Here is a 19850-nt window from a genome sequence, read left to right as displayed (position 1 = left end):
TGATGCAGCCTGTGCGCAGTTTTTAATTGCCAGTTCGTCCTGGAAAAATAAACCTTCTGCCAAGCCTAAAACTCCAATTTCTATACATATGGCACCCCTAGCATAGGCCTTAAACCACTTATAGGGTAGGGTGGAATGTATTTAAAAGGCTGTGCATACACTTTTAAGTAATACATGCACTGGTAGTGGAAAAACTCCCAAATTCATTTTTCAATACTGGGAGACCTACCTCTCCTATTGAATAGAATTGGGTTATCTTATTACATTGAATATATGATATCCTTTATTTGGGTGCAGCTAGAATTGTCATGTTTGGTATCCAAAGAATTGGAATTTAAACCCCTCTTCAATGGTAAAGTTGGCATTTTCTTATTCTAACCATTTTGTGACTCCAGCCAGTGTCCTGGATCACATGAATGTGATTAGAGTGGTAGTGGGTCTCTGTATTCCTCCCAGACAGTGATATAAAGGGGGGCTGGGTGGTGGTAAAATGCGAGAGGCAGAGCTGTTCTCTGTCCCACTTACAGTTCAAAGGGGCTGCCTCAGCACATTCACAAAGAACTTCACACCAGTCTTTTGTCACCCTAGACCTCTTGGAGCCTAGGCACGGAGGAAGGAAATTCCAGAACCAACGGGTGGAATCCCTAGAAGGAATACCTTTCACTTCAGAGGACTGCCCTCCTGCTTAAAGCCTACTCTGCACATCAGAGAACTGCCATGCTTTTCGAAGCTTGCATTGTACTTTCAAAGGACTGCCTGCTGTTTAAGACCAGCCTTCTGCTTGTTCCCAGGACTATTAGAGTGACTCCAAGGGTCTGGTGGCTGACCTCCTGTTCTGTGCTACAGGTGCAGAGCAAGCTGTAGGGACCTCTCTGGAATTAATCAGCTGACCTGCTGGAACTGGACCTGCAGTGATCTCCTTATCTTTAAGGGGTGCCTTCCCAGGTCCTAGACTCTTTGACTGACATGAAGTAATGGGCTCTGTGCGACTGCGAACAGGCCTGTACACGTCAAGATCTTGCTACCCACGAAGACCACCAACATAAGGCTCCAGTGATCCCAACTCTGCACTACAGTACCCACCACCACCAACGACGACCAGCAACACGAAATCTGCACTTTGTACTATAGCACGGACAGCCCGCGGTGAGCACCAATGCAAAGCTCCAGCAATGACCGCCTGTGACGCCTGACAGGATCTTTGCGTTACAGCGATGACCATCCGCGACCCCCTCCTCGTGTCCTTCTTCACCTTGAACTGGACTCCACTCCAGACTCTGAAAATGTAACGTTTTCAGTAGGACTGATCTTATCCCTGTATCCGGCCTGTGCTTCATTGCAGTCAGAGTGAACTTGTTACTGTCACACAGTCTAGCCCGACCAGATGACTGCAATTGGCTCTATTTGCTTTTATACGATCTTCTTCTCAAAATATTTGAAATTGCATATCTCTTGTTCTATGGAATGGATTTTTTTCACTCTGATATCTTTTTATTTGTTACATTTTCTCTATTTTCTAACTTGGTGTGGGGGTTTTCTTGTGTTGGGTGTTCACTTTATTACAGTTTATGTGCTGAATTAAATACTTAACACATTGCCTCTAGGTTAAGCCTGCTTGCCTTTGTGCCAAGCTACCAGAGGGTTGAGCACATCATGATTTAGTGACTTTTGTGGTTCACTCTGACAGGGATTGTGGTTGTTGCATGAGAAGGGTCATCACCCCCCTCAATCAAACACCCAATTCCCTACAACTATTATTCCACAAACGATTATTGAAGAAGTTACGTTCTGGCATTGATACCAAAAGATGATTGGTGAAGGTGTCTAAGCATTAATGTCACAAGTGATATTGGAGAATGTAGAAAAATAGCCAATGATACTGCAAAATATATTGCGAAAGTGAGTGAGGGCATTAATATCAAAGAAGATAATTACTAATATACTTGGGGCACTGATTTGACATGAATATTTGTGCTAATGGGTTTGGAATACTTCTTACGACTCATTTAACATAGTGACATTCACATTAATTTCTCTAGGGATTACTGGAGCCGTTGATTGTGGGTGCTGATGTGCCAAGTTGGGTGCTGATGTGCCAAGGTGTGTTTTTTGAGACGACTAAGAGAACATTTATGTCATTAGTGATTGTCGGTAAAGGTGGACAGTCTCTTATGTCTTGAGTAGCATCTAGTTATCCATGGATTCATTTGTGTGTGTTTTTTTTTAACCCAAATGTCTACAACAATAATGTGTTAACACAAAAGACCATCAGTACAAATTCCGGTAGCCAGGGGGTTGGAGAGAAGAAAAACTGGAGTATGTCCTCCCTATGAATTATATTTCACAAAAAATACTCCAATAGAATTACACCAGGACACAGAATGTCTGGTGGTGTGTAATCTGCAACATTAAGGAAGACTACACTATGAGTGGTAGTAAGTATTCTACGATTAACCACTCAAAACACAAGGGCAATGCTAATCATGTCCGTGTGTCTAGGAGGAAAAACACTATTTCTTTTTAATTACCCTCACACACCCTAGTGGTGTCATGCTTCATCATCGTGTCACCCCGACCCCTAAAAGTCGGGGTGGGCTCAACCACAGTGTTGGGTAGCTCTAAGAATACATGAAGGAAGGTGAGCTCAAAGATTAAAAGACCAGTCAGACCCCTGGTTTCCCTTTATTCTTGTGTCTGGCTGGATCAATAAAATTCTAAAAAACGGGTCTTTATTGGATTTTTATGGTCCTGAGACCCTGGTGCCGACATGTTTCAGTCCACAATGGCCGTAAAGGTCCAGGACTTTTTTCAGGGCTGGAAAAGAACCCCCTTCTATGTGTGGGGAAATAAAGGATGGGGAGTCCCTATCCGTGTAGCGACGGAAGAGTAGCTTCTCCTCGTGTGTGTAAAAGATAAAAATGTCTCTGCGTTGCCAGGCTCCGTCTGTGGGGCAAAATCACAAGGGGACATATAAAGAAGTAACTGACCATAAAGACTATTTGATACAAAATAAAATTGCCAAACTACAGAAAGATTTGAAAAAATTCCGCCATGAGAAGGTCTATCCTTATATAAAAGATGATTACAAAGGAGAAGAACTTTCTGATACAGGGTCATCACGAAGTGGCCACACAGGATGGTCTGACTCAGAACAAGGAGGATGGTCAAGTGACGGATTGAGTAAAAAGTGGTACTACAAACCAAGAAGACCACGACGAGGTGGGTTCAACCAGAACTATGGACCATATCACATGTGCCAATGGCCCGGCCCGTTTGTACCAGGCCCTTACCATGGACCACCACAATACCCAGTAGGGCCCTATTTCCAACCTGAATTTAACCAACATTTTCTAGGACCGGGTGGAAGGAGAGGCAGACGCGGCAACAGAAGAATTCAATGGGAGGAAGACAGACAGGACCCAACACGAGAAGCAACGCGAGGGGCCAACCACAACCCAGGACCAGTGGAGCGAAGGACTGATAGTAAACCTCTCCGGCACCAGTCTTACTAATGATGAGATGAGTGTTCTTGAAAAGGGCTTGGGTTTTTTCCCTACAACGCATCTTGACAAATTCCACCTGAGGTGTGAACTCAGTGAGTTCTTTAGAAAAATTAGATTGAAGACCTTCTTCATGAACAAGGAAGAAACCATGGAAGATGGAGCTACACAAATCTCAAAATCAAATCTACTTTTTACCCTCCATTCAACCTCATGCCCCCAGAGGTTCTCGCATTTGAGGAAGCGATTATCAAAGAAGTGGAGGAACTACAACGAAAAAAGAACACCTACAACAACCTGAGCAATAATGAACAAACTGCACTGGAAAAATTGAAGAAAATTCCGGGACTGATCATAAACCAGCGGACAAAGGTGGAGCCACTGTGATTCACGATACTGCTGCATACCAAACAGCATGCCTAACCCTTTCGAGTGACACTAAATCAACAGAGACCCCACAGAAAGACTGAAGAAAACCATCCGCACCATGACAAAAGATGCTCTGGACAGAGGCGGGATCTCCAAGATAGAACATGGATTCCTCAACCAGGAAGAACCAAGAGTTCCACTGTTCTACACAATCCCTAAAATTGATAAAGGGAAGATACCTCCACCGGGAAGACCAATTGTATCCGGGATCGGATCAGTTTTAGAACCTCTGTCTCAGTACACTGATTGGTTTCTGCGCCCACTAGTTAAACGCATCAAATCTTGTGTACAGGATACGAAACATTTACTCAACCTGTTAGCTGACTTTGAATTTGACCCGAATGAGAACATACTGGTGTGCCTTGATGTTGTAGCGCTATACACTAGCATACCACAGTCTGACAGTATTGATGTCATAGAAGATCTACTTAACAAAGAAGAGTGGGAGTGGACAGCACCTGTTGAACGGATCGTTTCCCTTATCCGATTAGCATTGACTGAAAACTTTTTTAAATTTGAGGATCAACTGTACCACCAGACCCACGGAACATCGATGGGCAGTACATTTGCTCCTAGCATTGCCTTCCTATATATGAGTCAATTTGAGGACTTGCATATATGGGCTACCAACCCATATACCACCAACACCTGCAAATGGTACAGGTATATAGACGATGTTCTCATGGTTTGTAAAGGGGACGATGGGAGCCTACTAAACTTCACTAGCTGGATTAATCAGATCAATCCACATCTGCATTTCACAGTAAATAAGGACAAGAGGATTGTTTTTTTTTTTTAGATATCAACATCATTGCAGACAATGGCAAGCTGAGCAGCTCCCTGTATACAAAACCCACTGACAAAAATAGCCTATTGAGGTTCGACAGAGCTCATCCGCGAACACTCAGGGAGAATTTACCAGTGGGACAATTCCTGCGCATACGTAGGAACTGCTCGCAAATCCAGGACTACAAAAAAGTAGCAAAGATTTTGACTAACAAACTGAAGGAGAAGAAATATCCACAGAAAATTATAAGACCCCTACCACAACAGATGATCTGTGTCACGACCTTCAACTCCTCATCTAACCAGGTAAAGAAGATTATTAATAAGAAGTGGTCAATACTTATATCCAACAGATTGACATATGAGAAACTCATGTTCTCTTTCAAAAAGAACAGAAGTCTAAAAGACTCACTTGTCCATACCAACTGTTATCAACCCAGAATTGACAATCAACCTACCCTATGGAATGCCCCACCGGTTACTGGCCATTTCCCATGTGGAATGTGCGTAGTGTGTGAGTTCACTGAACACACCAAATCCCTCTACCTCGGCCTACGTACCCCCATGGGAACAAAGGTCCCATACTATTTTTTTTAAAAATGTTTTATTGAATAGAGCCATAGGAAAGCCAAAGGTACAAAACATGATATACTTTAGAATTCAATAATCACACATTTTCAATAAATTTCCAATACATTTCTCAAATAACAAACAAGAGATAAGAAGTTAAAAAAGTTAAAAACGATAGGCGAAGATAAAAGGAAGGTTCATCGAGATAGAAGAAGTCAGCCTACTACAGCGTTAACATTTTCCTGGACATACAGTACAAGATATGCAATTTATAATGTGCATCAGCGAAAACGTGCAAAACTGCAATAAAGTGCTAGTGCAAAAGTGCCAAAAGTACCAAAAAGTACTATCTTGAAATGTGCAAAGTGCAATCTGATATAGGAAAAGGTGCAATAAGTGTAGATGTCCTGGAAATCAGATAGAAGGCTATAAAAGAAGAGTCATCTCCTCACAATTTTCTTCACGATTCATCCTCCCTTAATTACTTCTAGAGTCTCAAAATATTTCCAGTTCCTCTCAAATCTCCCAACAGCTCCCACTCTACCTGCATAAGCCTTTTCAAAAAAACATGTTCTCCTCATTTTGTTGAACCATTTTAAGTGTGATGGGATCTCGCTGGACTTCCAGTTTTGAAGAATTAAGGAGCGAGCAACTGCGCAAGATATAAATACCTCTTCTGCTTTATTAAACCTGCTCCTATCTTTGCATATACCGAACAGGGCTACTTCTGCTGTTGGTAGAAGAGATTTCCCAATAGCCTGTTCGATATCGGCAAATATTCCCTTCCAGAAAGTTTCTAACTGGTGGCAAGAAAAAAAAATGTGATGCCATCCTCCCTGGCTACTAGCCAAACATCTGGAACATTTATTCTCAGCTCCGGGAAACATCCTTTCCAAAGCCTCCGGTGTATAATATACTAACCAACAGGACAGAAAGCACATCCTTTTATAGTTGGCAGCTCGCAATGATCTATTCCCCAACTTACAAATGACCACCCAGTCCTTTGTAGAAAAGTTACATTTTGTAGCTAGATTTATTTTCTCAAGATGACTGTCTACTAAAACATTTTGATTTGAGCAATGAAGCATCTTATACCAGTAACCGATACCTTAACTCATTCCATCATACAGAGCTGTTAGTATGATATTAGGGGTATTAAACAGGCCACATATCTCTTTTCTAATAAAATTAAAGATATGCATATATTCAAAAAAAGTCGGGTGTAATGAACCATTTATTCTAGCGGCTACCTCCTGCCAGCTAATTACCCTGTTTTGGATTACAAAATGTCTAATCCCTCGGAAGCCACAAAGTTCCCAAGATTTAATACAATTCAGGCTTAATGGGAGGCCTATTTGAGTACATTCTTTTAAACTTAGATAATGAGAACTCTCAGTACCATGTTTTCTGAAAAGAAGCGACATTCTTGAGGCATATTCTCTTAATGTTTTATATCTTGACCTCTTTGGGAGCTTTGCGATTTTTAAAAAAACTGGAATTTGGGAGCCTACCTCTTGTAGCATTCTTGTAAGAAAGAAATTATCTCTTGTTTGATTATTCCTCAGTAATCCTGCCAATACATCGAAAAATGCAGCTTCATAATAGGTCCTTAAATGGGGTAAGGCTAAGCCTCCTTGTTCAACTGGAAGTTGTAATACTGGAAGTTTAACTCTTGAAGCTTTGTTACCCCATATAAAGCCTCTCAGCATTGTTTCGAGTTCTTAAAAAAATGTTAAATTAATTTTAATGGGCACGTTACTGAACAAAGAGATAAGCAAAGGCAGCACCGACATCTTGATCAATGAGACCCTACCTATAATTGATAATGGAAGAAGAAGCCAGTGATCTAAAAGGTTCCGAATTTTGTTCTTCATTCTGATATAATTCATAGAATAGAGCATATGATATTCGGTGGTCACATATCTGCCCAGATATCTTATTGGGTCGCTTCTTGCAGCTTGGACCTGCAGATCAGCAGGGAGAAAATGAGGATCAGTGTTTAATGCAAGGACCTCCGTTTTTTTTAAATTTACTTTATAACCCCCTATCTTTTCATAATTATCGAACTCTCTCATCAAATTTTCAATATTTTCTTTTATGGGTGAAAAATATAAAATAATATCGTCGGCAAACAGCTTTAATTTAGACATACCGACTAAAGGGGGCTGAATAGCCACGTTGTCCCTAATCTTAATTACTAAAGGTTCGATAAAGAAAGTAAAAAGCAGCGGGGACAACGGGCAGCCCTGTCTTGTGCCCCTGTTTACCTTGATCTTACCAGCCTGTTTCATATTGATTATTACTTGGGCCGATGCTCCCTCGTAGATGCTATAAAGCATCTTAATAATTGAGGCTGGGAAACCAAATTGACCGAGAGAGTAAAATAATGCTGCCCAATTCACTAGGTCAAACGCTTTTTCGGCGTCCATCATCAGTATACAGGCTGGGGTCAAATTAATATTAAAATAGTCCAAAGCCTGGATTAGGAACTCGGCGTTTGCTGCCATATAACGCCCTGCAATAAACCCAGACTGGTCCTGATGAATGACCTCCTGGGCAGCAAAGACAAATCTTTCAGCCCATATTTTCATAAGGATTTTGTAATCCGAATTTAGTAGGCTAATCGGCCTGTATGAATTAACATCATGCTGATTTTTATCTTTTTTAAGAAAACATATGATTGTAGATTCCCTAAACTCAGCAGGGACGTACCCGCCGAACCTAACATGATTATATAACTTTTTCAAAGGAGTTACTAATTCTCTAAAAAAATACCTTATAAAATTCTATTGGGAATCCGTCCTGGCCGGAAGCTTTTCCCCCTGAGGTTGCCTTTATACAGTTTTGTATTTCAGGGGTATTTATTTCCAGACTAATTTGATTTACCCGACTTTTGGGGATTTGAATGTCGAAAAAATAGTCCTGGATCATTACATCCTCTACCAGATATTCCGTTGAGTAAATTTTTTCAAAATGATCCAGGAAGATTTTTGAGATCTTGTCTCTATCCTCCTCCTCCAGCCCACTCTGAGGATCGCAAATTTTCACTATCAGTGATGACTCCTGCTTTTTTCTGGTAGAGTTGGCTAGTAATTTCCCCACCAACTGGCTGTCTTCATAAACCTTTTGTTGGAAGGCTTTCAAGCTGTTAATCTCTTCCGCTACAAAATAATCCCGAAGAAGAGTTTTTGCCTGTTCTAGTTTGCTTGAATGATGTTGGAGCTGCAATGCATATTCCCTCTCTACGTCTGATTGAAGCTTAGCTATTTTTAACTTTCTTTCGTTTGCCTTAGCGCTAGTATATGCAATAATCTGGGCGCGTGCTGATGCTTTGAATCCGCCCCAAACAGAGAAGGGTTCAGCTGTATTATCGTTTATTACAAAGTATTGTGTAATCCAATCTCTGAATTGTGAAACCCATTCCTGGTTCTGTAGGAGGGTGCGATCCAGCTGCCACCTGGGGCGCATTTCATCCACTCCTCCCAATTCTAATTCAATTCTAGCATGGTCCAAAAACGGATTGCATCCAATCACAGCTCTTAAGATCAAAAAAGATCTAGATATTTTAAAAAAATCTATTCTGGATGCAGTCCGAAACCGGTGGGAATATCATGTAAAAGATTCCATTTCAGCATTTCTATAACGCCATGGATCCCTTAATTGATATTCATGTAAGAGTGCTTCAAAAAAACATTTTGTTTTGGGCTTTAGCTGTTTCTTTTTCTTGTTAGAAGTACCTTTTGACAAGTCTTGAATAAAATTAAAATCTCCTCCTAGTATTATCTGTCCTGGGGCGCCCCTCAAAGATTCATAAATTTCTGACAGACCGGAAATATCATCGTGGATGGGGCCATAATAGCTGACAAAGTTTATAATTTTATTTTGCAATTTGGCCACCACCCAAATCCACCTCCCCTTATCATCTCTATGAACCTGGAGGAATTCCCAGGCAAGGTCCCTTGAGAAGTAAATAGCAACCCCTCTCTGGGCCACCCCTGCTGATGAGAAAAATACCTTAGAAAAGTAATTAGGAATAAACAACTTCGGGCTATTGGACTTCAAATGAGTCTCCTGAAAGAAGACCACCTGAGGTCTAATAAAAATTATCCATTTCAGCAACGCCCCATACTTCTGTTTGTTTAACATTCCATTTGCATTAATTGACAGGATATTACAAGTATTACTTTTCATCTGAAAGAATATTTTATCACTGCTGCGTACCTATTAAAAAAACTAAGACTAGTGAAATACCCATTGCTCATATTCCTTTTTGCTGCGTTTACCCCCCCCCCCTCCCTCACCCTCCCCAGGAATGTGGAGGTCCCCCTCCCTTCCACGCTGGCCACATTCCTCCCACTCCTTCTGATCTGGGTGTCCCATACTAATTGCAACACAGAGGCAGTAATTTACCTTATTAAATGTCCATGCCATCTGCTTTATGTTTAAGAATCAAAAAGGGTCTTGACTCCTTACTCAGCAAGGCTGAGTCCAACCAATATCATCAAACAAAACAAAAGCCAATGCTGGGACTCCCTGTTCACCAAACAATATTCTACAAAATTAGCTGCTTTGAATTAAACAAAAACAACCTGTTTTTGATTTAACACCATACGGGATTTATTCTCTTTTAGTAGGATTATTTTCTTTTTTGAGCACACTATTTTTCGTGCATGGAAAATACAAAATACAACGAAATTTATATATACAATATATACATACGAATTTATAAACAAGTGCAAAAAAAGTGAAAACTAGAAGACTAAACGCGGGGAGGAATAATCCCCTACTATGTCGCCATGCACAATTGCCCCTACAATGGGCATACCACACTGTTCAACAAGACACAACTACCACCCTGCGGTAGAATTTCCTACCTACCAGGACCTCGCGAGCAACCGCCCGCTCAAAAGTCTAAGAATCAAAAAGGGTCTCGACTCCTTACTCAGCAAGGCTGAGTCCAACCAATATCATCAAACAAAACAAAAGCCAATGCTGGGACTCCCTGTTCACCAAACAATATTCTACAAAATTAGCTGCTTTGAATTAAACAAAAACAACCTGTTTTTGATTTAACACCATACGGGATTTATTCTCTTTTAGTAGGATTATTTTCTTTTTTGAGCACACTATTTTTCGTGCATATTTTTCATTCAGATAAAGGTAGGGAGCCGCTTTGGTTCACTGGAGTACGTCCTTTTCAACTTTTTGAATAAGCTATCCTAAGCTAGCCATTTCTATTGTTTCAGAACCTATCCGGTCCTGAGGAGAACTCCACCAAGGCGAAGGGGTTTGAAACGTGTCGACCAGTCTTGTCCCGTATCTGGTTACCATTAGTGTTTTGGAACAGTCCTTTCATTAATGTGGTCACATGAGTGACTTTGGTAAAACTGTGACTAAAAACAGACTTTAAGAATTAGAAAATCACGAAAAGAATTATTTTCCATCAAATAATTTACCGATACGTGGACTCATTGTTTTCTCACTTCCAGTTGTTTGAATGGTTTGTGTATGACTGTATGGCCAAGTGTGTATGAAATTTGTATAATATTGTTTATAAATTCGTATGTATATATTGTATATATAAATTTCGTTGTATTTTGTATTTTGTATTTTCCATGCACGAAAAATAGTGTGCTCATAAAAGAAAATAATCCTACTAAAAGAGAATAAATCCCGTATGGTGTTAAATCAAAAACAGGTTGTTTTTGTTTAATTCAAAGCAGCTAATTTTGTAGAATATTGTTTGGTGAACAGGGAGTCCCAGCATTGGCTTTTGTTTTGTTTGATGATATCTGCTTTATGTTGGCATGACTTCGCGGAAAATAAAAACTGGCATTTGCGAACACAGAAGCACTATTAGGAGGGCAATAACAGCCACGAGACTAACAGCCCACTATGTGAAAAAACATCACAAAGACACAGACATCTGGTGGACAGTTATTGAGAAGGTGAAGGGTACCAGCAACCTTCAGAACATACTTCTGGAAAAAGAACAGCGGTGGGTGTACTGCCTTAAGACTTACAAGGTGGGATTGAATGACTGCATTCCATGGGGCCAACTAAAGAAATGAATCTGATAAGTGTGGAATGATCTGGATGCATTCCTTATACACATGCCAACCACCTGCATGAGCCCCATATGTATGTATATATATATATTCTTTGTAGTGGTATATGTAAAAATCTAGTTTGAGGACACTAGATAACAATGGGAGACGGCTCCATCATGAGCATGAAAGAATCTCTTTTCTATTGACCATCTAGATATATTCTTTCCATCTAGAGGCACGACGGAACATAGCCACAGACTAGAGTTCATGGGTGCAATTTACTTTAACAAGACACATATCATTTTATAACAGAGGACCCACAACCTTATGGGACAACCTGCAATCTGGTCTATTTTACACCTAGTCTCTACACGTCCCTCCAATAACTTGTAGAGTCATCCCTGTTATGGGGTCCTGAGGGTTATCTTGATTTTAATATCAAGCTAATATATGTGCCACACAAAAATATAAAAGATTTGTTTCTGTAACTTTTTCTTAAAAATATATAAAAATACAGTCTTTATTTCTAACTACATCTTAAGTGGATCATATCACAAAAAAAACCAACTTTTCAAGTGGTACCAGGATCCTTTCCCATAGACCGATATACAGGACTACATGCCCCATGATTCTTCCTTCCTGGATCGGAAGGAGGAAAAGACCCACCTCCCAACCATGACGCCATTACCGGTAATCGCGCAATAGACACGCTGAGACCGGGAAGTGTGTGGCGCCAAGAAAGCAGATATAATCTTGATCTCATAGCGGATCATCCTCGCAGAAGCCGGGGACCGAAGCCGCAGTAGGTGTAACAGCCGGGTGAGATCTCAAATCTCAATCGAGTAAGTACGCAACAGCTGCTACCATAGCCCAGTCTTTTAGAAGACGGCGTCCATTTTTAACATAATAACTACCGCTGCACCTTTCGTTTTTTTTTAAACACCACCACTAAGACCACATAACCTCTTATTTCGGTCCTGTGAGAATCCCGAAACCCCCCATAATTTGAGTAAGTGCTAATATGAGTACTAACACGCGATTGGTATAAATGGTTGTATGCATGGCTGAGTGCATGGTATGTATTTTAATCTGATTATACTCAAAAACGTGTTTTCTATACTGCAATTGAGAGTACTTGTGTTGGTGATTACTGCCTGCTTCTACCAATCCTAACACTCAGTTGGTGTTAGAAAAACTAATGTATAGCTACCAAACGGACCTGTCACATGATGGAAGCTTGTCACAGGACGTCCTGTATGAGTGGCACTGAGTGGGGTATTTCTCCACAGTTGTTGCATGCACATTGGACTTGGCATGCAGCACTCCGGATAAAACACTCACAGTTATATTCATGATATATATAACTATGTCCCCTTGTGATTTTGCCCCACAGATGGAGCCTGGCAACGCAGAGACATTTTTATCTTTTACACACACAAGGAGAAGCTACTCTTACCTCGCTACACGGATAGGATAGGGACCTTTATTTCCCTACATATAGAAGGGGGTTCTTTTCCAGCCCTCAAGAAAGTCCTGGACCTTTACGGCCACTGTGGACTGAAACATGTCGGCACCAGGGTCTTAGGACCATAAAAATCCAATTAAGACAAAAAAAATTGAATTTTATTGATCCAGTCAGACCCAAGAAAAAAGGGAAATCAGGGGTCTGACTGGTCTTTTAATCTTTAAGCCCACCCCTACTTCATCTATACTAAGAGCTACCCAACACTGTGGTTGAGCCCACCGCGACTTTTAGGGGTCGGGGTGACCCGATGATGAAGCATGACACCACTAGGGTGTGTGAGGGTAATTAAAAAGAAATCGTATTTTTTCCTCCTAGACACCCGGACATGATTAGCATGGCCCTTCTGTTTTGAGTGGTTAATCGTAGAATCCTTACTACCACTCATAGTGTAGTCTTCCTTAACGTTGCAGGTTACACACCACCAGACATTCTGTATTTTTTGTGAAATATACAACAAAAATTTACCAAAGAGACCGATTGGAAGGGCCATCTTCAGTTGTACCAAAAGGAGCCCAATGTCAGACCAATCCACGTAAATAATGTAATAAAAAGAGCAGTTGTGATTAGGCTCCCTCATTAGGTGGGAGACAGTGGCAGTGAAATCCTGAAATTTTATCCCCATATGTCAGGTAGTAATAAGTACATTTTCCCTTCTTCATAAAATATTATTTCTTTCAGTTTGATAAATTTACCTGCAAACCCACATGGAATAACGCCACAGCAATTCCTGACACAAGTTTCAAACACAATTGTATTGTGGTTCGCAAATGAACAAATCATCTGATAAAAGCAAAACTAAAATCCCCCACAACTGTTAGATGACATGAGGTTCGTATCCCATTTTAGACAGTGTTCCAAGTGAAACACATCAGTCTAATATGGAAAATCTTTTGTCTGCTCAGGTTTACGTGATGAATCTGACTAGCGACTGAGTCCACCCAGTCCTTCAGGGACTCCAACAATGCTTCCCTTGATAGGCTGCCCAAGTCTCTATATATTACTCTTGTTGGTTGTCTCCCTGACTCTTTTAATTCTTGGTGACTGCCTCCTGAAACTTGCCATATCTTCCTCACCAAAAAAAGACATACCATCATCTAACTCCTTTAACATGTGGTGATCATGGATGTGCATGACCTGTACTCTTGCCCATAGAGAGATGTGTGTGAATTTAATTGTAATAATGATGTATGATGGGTTTAAAAAACATAATGTAAATAATAAAGTAGTGTCTCTCTCTCTCCCTCACCCCCTCCCAGTGTTCTAAACGTTCTACTTTTGCATTGATCATAGAGTCCTATTTTTCTTTTAGGTATGATGACATGTTGGTGGTGCCAATTATTGAAAATACACCTGAGGAAAAAGATCTTAAGTGTCGGATGGTACAAGCAATGAACGACTATCCCGACTCTTGTGCTGTCTTAGTCCGCCGGCATGGAGTCTATGTTTGGGGAGACACTTGGGAGAAAGCCAAAATCATGTGAGTATCCGGTATTAGGGAGAAAGCCATGGTAGTATGTAAGAGTGGGAAGTAAGCTTGGTTTAATAGTGGTTTCCTGAGTAGGTTGGTCCCCTTAGTCCAAACCAACAGCCTGATGTCTGTCCATGAACATCTACCTTTAGCGGTAACCATAAATCAAAACATCAGAGCCTAAAACTACAAACGCACCTGTCTAAGATTGAACACCTTAACCCCTAAACGTAAGCTCATTCATCAAGGCTAAGCATAAACATGTGAGATGTAGTTTAAACTGGTATTCCCAAATACTTACTCTCCTGTAGGAGATCCAGATTATGGTTTAGCCTGTTCGTAAACTCCTAATCCTGAATGACTAAACTTAAAACTGTGTTCCCAAGTCTAAACCAAAGAATCTTATGCCCTGATTTAGAGTTTGGGAGATGGAAATGTATTTAGTAAAGGCAACAGAGTAAAGTACTCTGTTGCATTGAGGGAGTAACCCACCCACCAAATTTTTAGATGTCTGCCGGCTCATCAGGCATCACTGACTTGCTTGTTCAGAAACTGTCATCACAGCCGAATTTAGCGTTTTTGTAAATTTGAAAGTTTTACAAATGGCTCTGTGAACATGGCGTCGGTGTCTTGGGAGGCACTTGGGAGAACGCCTAAATCATGTATGCATCAGGTAAAGGGGAGAATGGTTTGTCAGCAATCATGGTTGTGAAGCAAACTTGGTTTAATAATTGTTCACTCAGTGGATTTTCATCTTAGTCCAAACCGCAAGCCTGTTTTTAAACACCAACCGTAAATATAAACTTCTGAACCTAAAACCTCAAACCTACCAACCAAAGATGACATCCCATAACCACTAAATATTAGCTAAATCAAAAAAGCTAAGCATAAACATGTAGGATATAGCTTAAACTGCTAAGCCCAAACACTCACTCACTTCTATGAGTTCAAACTAGGGGTTTGGCTTTCTACCCCTTGTCTGATCTACTAGAAGTAAAGCCTTAGTCTAAAATTGCAAACTTACCCCCTTGGTAAACTCTTAAACCTGAATCCATAAACTAAATATTATGTTTGCAAGTCTAAACCAAAGAAATTTATGACCGAAATATGACATAGCTGTGTGTCAAACTTTAAACTTGTTTTGTTTCCAAAAATAAAATCCCAAAGTGAAATTTTCTTTTTAGGGAAAAAAAAATAACCTACACACGTTAGGAGGTTTTTCTTATGGCGTGGGGATCATGATGCAGTATTTACTGCCCGTTATTGCCAGGTTATGGCAGTGACTAACATAGAAACTGGCCATATCATCATCCACTCTAAATAAGAAGGGGGGGAGGCTAATACATGGCCACACCAGCCTTGCTACCGAAGTGTCAGGTCTTATCTTCAACCAGTAAGCCAAAACCTTGGTACTGAAACCCCTGTACTTAGTCCCCTCTACCTACGTCTACATCTTAACATCTTTACATTAAACCCCCGTCTCTTCTATTTTTGAACTGTAAACTAAAGCCTACATTCTTGACCAAGCCCACAACTCCTTGATCTGGATTATTTATTCCAAAACCATTACACACATTATATGTGTGGAATTAAAATAAAGCAAATAAACTTTCAAGTGTAATGAGCCCCATTGAGTTTATAATAAATAATATTGGTCAAAACACTAGCAACATCTAAACAAATAGAATACAGATTAGAATGTCCAATGTAATTGGATGTTTCCACCATCACCTTAGCACTGCCTAGTCATTCTATATTATAAATATTGATTATTTAGACTTGCATGTGATCTGGACTTCTGATAGTTGCTATCTCTGCCTACCATTCACTACCTACTGCATACAGTCCCTGTGATTCTCTAACAGTCCTCTATTAAATGGCCTTAAAATGTCCTAGAGGCTGCTGAGGGACTATGAAAATACTAATAGATTAATATTTAATGCCAAGTGCATTTGAGTTCCTTTGGACAGCGTTGAGCTCCATTCATCTGGAAGGTGGGAAGGAGTTAGGGACATGTATTCGTCTATTTCCCATGGAATTTTTGGTTAAGTTCTAACAACTATTCTGTTTTCCCTTGAAGGTGTGAATGTTATGACTACCTTTTTGACATCGCAGTCCAGATGAAACAGCATGGACTGGATCCCGCTGATTGCCCAACTGAAGAGAAAGGGATCGAATAAAGCTTCAGAACACTCGCATGTCTGGACACTTTATTCCTGTTTTGGTGTGGGTCTTTTGGTGGAGTCAAAGATGGATGTTTCATGCCCCCTTCATTGTATGTCCTCGTAGCACATGGATTCATAAATCTAGGATGTGGGTATGGTTTGCCCAAGATATTGGACTTCTACATAGAGGGCCCCCATTTCCGTAAACAACATGCACACTCAGGGGGAGTGTAGGATTCTGTATCCTGATCAATAGGTTTTTGTAATGGGAAATATGGTTTTCCTTCCCCCACCCTGTGCATCATGAAACCTTGACATTTGAGTACTTCTATTAGTAGAGCACAAAGTGTGAACAAACACCGTTGTACTCGGGTTCCACAGTCCTGGAGTCGGGCCTACAGTGTTAACCTATCCTGGATATATTTTTAATGTTTTTTTAACTGGAAAATGCAATATTTAATTTAAAGAACAAATATAGTATGCTAACAAGAAGGAACTGCTTTTTGAGTGCTTCATTTGGTCCAGTACATAATTGTCTCTTGTTCAATCGAAGTTTTGCTTGAGAATATTAGTTTGAATGGAAATTTAAGTACCATACAGTGTGTTGTAAGAGGTTCCGCCTACACTGCGTAAAGCAGTAGAAGCAATACAAGTGCTTAGATTTTGAAAACCATTGCTAACTAGTGTGTACTGAATTGCCACAAACAAATTTGTTGGAGAACAAAGTTATAGAGATTATAGAAGAATTAACAATTTTCTTTTATTTTTATCCAACTATTATTATGCCTCTTTACTGCCCTTCAATTAATGGTCCCACTCTTTCCTTAGTGGACCCACAAGATGACCACTGACAAATCGTAGTAGTGAGTCAAAGGAGATTAGGGAATCTTCTTAGCAGGGAGTGTCATTGAATTATATATATTTTAGACAGACTGAAATAGATACCTCCTGACTGCTACAGATGAACACTTCTAGTAGTGGGGGGCTGAGAATGACCCATTTTATTTTGCATGTGTGTTATTGACACTTTTAAAAATCAACTCTGCTCAGCGCATTGAAAGTGGAGTTATTGGATGTCCAACTTTTGAACCCACAGCGGTCTCCATTTCAGCTGTAATATTGGACTGTGCACCTAAGAGAGTTGTACTAGTGCCACCTTTTGGAAGCAGAAATTGTTGGCTGGCCATTGCATTTTGAGTGTTATGGACCACGGTTGTGTAGTTTTAGCCCAAGTATTGGTTACTGCGTTAGATTCCATGAGGACGGCTTCCAAGTGCAGATTATTTATCTTATAGCCAAAGTCTTCTCGGTGTGGGTGATAGTGAGACTATTGATGATCAAAACATGCACTGTTCTGACATCTGTACCCCTCCATGACTGCCTCGATAAGGTGATGTCTTTTATGTAGTCTATTTTGCTTTGCCTGAGGTCAAAACAAATGTGTACTCTTTAAAAAATAATTAATAATAATTAATACAATGACCACCTATATAAGACAACCACATGGTGCTTTGTTACTTTTACAAGTGGCTGCTCTTAACATCCCAAACTAATTCACTTTGCACACCATGGGATAATCTGGCCAAAACACATACAAAATCAGGGAGCTCTGCTATTTTAAAGATCCTTTGTTAGCTTGGGGTGAACATTTGCTTGGATTCGATCTCAAGAAAAAACATCTGATGCCTCCAAAGCATGGAATGTCCTGCGCTCTGCATGGCTGACATCATGATTGTGTTCTTGACAACCAAACAGCATCTGTAATTTGTAACTTTCAGATTAATCTCACAAATTACATAAATTCAGAGGTGAAACATGTCTTACACAAATAGATTGCTGACTTTGTTTCATTACTACTTCATTTTGTGGAAGTAGCAGATAGGAGTCTGCAAAGAGTGGCTAAACAAATTTGTTTTTAATTTCTATTTGGGGATTTGTAGCACTGTTTATGCCATTATAAATTCAGAATAACACACCGGAGAATGCAAAGAAAAACCCTGGACAGGACGAGCTGCTGACGCATGACTAGGGAAATGTGAAAGCTTTCGGGACTAGTTAAGCCTGGTTCACCGTTATATGCTGAATCAGAGAAGCATGAAGAAAAAAATCTTAATAAAACGTTAGTATAACTTGAAAGTAAGCTTGTTATGGGTTGAGGTGAACAGGGCTTGATTTACATTTGGAGGCGATTGAAGCACTGTTAATAAAGTTGATTGTAGTCTTAAAAGTGCTACACGATGCAATATCCTCTAGTCTATTCTGATTAGTCTGACCATTGTTTTTCTGTACTCTGCATGCTCTCCAATTATTCAACGGAGTATTAGACGCAAGTGTGTTATGGTAAGTCATGAATAAACGGAGATGTTCTGGTTAAGCCATTGGCACAAGCACAATGAGCTGCCTCAGAGTCTGGTATGTTCATTGTTGCAAAGCCCCCAAAGCAGCTAATGGGCAAATATTGGTGACTACTATTTCTTCTCACCCAGGAGACCACCAGCAATGTTGGGTTAAGGAGTCCCTTTGCTCTTGTGACGCTTTGCACCTTCTTCCTTTGTACATATGTGGATATACCCCTTACGTTTACTTGTCCTATCTTTAGAAAAGAAATCTGTTGTTGTTTCAAACTAGGCTTACCATAATTTAATACATTTTTGTCATATTGTCTTGTATTTTTATTTGATCACATCATAATGCATTTTCAATGAATAAACAAATAAAACGTATAAATCGTTGTATCTCTATAAATCTATATTGGGATGAGTTAGTGATTGCAGTGCCAATATTTTTATTTTATTTTTCTTAACAAACGTGAGTGTTCTGCTTTCTGCCGAGCAGTGGTGAAGTTTGTCCAACAAGAACATTCCAGGGTTTTGCTGTCTTAAGTTCCTCAGACTTGAGCCATGTGCACAGAGAGATGGGTTGGATGTAGGCGAACCAGTAGTGTTCTAGATCTACTGGATATGAACACTGACCTCTTATTCGTTAGATTGGGTTCCTCAGTGGAGTAAATTATTTTTTTGCTGTCCTCTCTGTTCCACCACCTTGAATATTGTTGGTCAGCGTGGTAAAATCTAGATATGGTTAGTCAGGGAAGGTGCCAAGTATAACAATTTCCCGGTTAATATAATATGGATATATTCATGGGCTAAATGTGGTAATTATTTAGCTTCCCTAGTCTGCTGCCCTCATGCCTCCCACCTATTTGTTTCCCTCTGGTTACAACCCCCTCCCCCCCACCAGTTTTTTATTTTCTCACTACCAGTTGCTACTTCCTTATTTCCTGACTGCTCATTTGTTTCATTTTGTCCCATTACCTTTGTGTCCCATCCAAGATTTATCCTCATTATGAATGCTCCT

At 40.2% G+C, this 19850-nt stretch overlaps 1 protein-coding gene across 6 annotated transcripts in view; it reads left to right on the top strand.

Moving 5' to 3' along the window:
- Nucleotides 1–19220, top strand: part of APIP (APAF1 interacting protein) — a 420872-nt gene extending 401652 nt beyond the window's left edge. For all 6 annotated transcript variants that reach the window (XM_078684314.1, XM_078684318.1, XM_078684312.1 and 3 more), the window contains 2 exons: nt 14170–14337; nt 16409–19220. In XM_078684314.1, coding sequence (XP_078540440.1) covers nt 14170–14337; nt 16409–16508 — 268 coding nt within the window. In that variant the 3' untranslated portion in view covers nt 16509–19220. The remainder of the gene's footprint in view (nt 1–14169; nt 14338–16408) is intronic.
- The last annotated feature ends 630 nt before the right edge of the window (nt 19221–19850 follow it).

This window comes from Lissotriton helveticus, chromosome 3_2 (genome assembly GCF_964261635.1).
Source record: "Lissotriton helveticus chromosome 3_2, aLisHel1.1, whole genome shotgun sequence".
In the NCBI taxonomy this organism is placed as follows: Eukaryota; Metazoa; Chordata; class Amphibia; order Caudata; family Salamandridae; genus Lissotriton; species Lissotriton helveticus.
The sequence above is the reverse complement of the archived record's forward strand: the minus strand, read 5'-3'. Positions and strand labels throughout refer to the sequence as shown.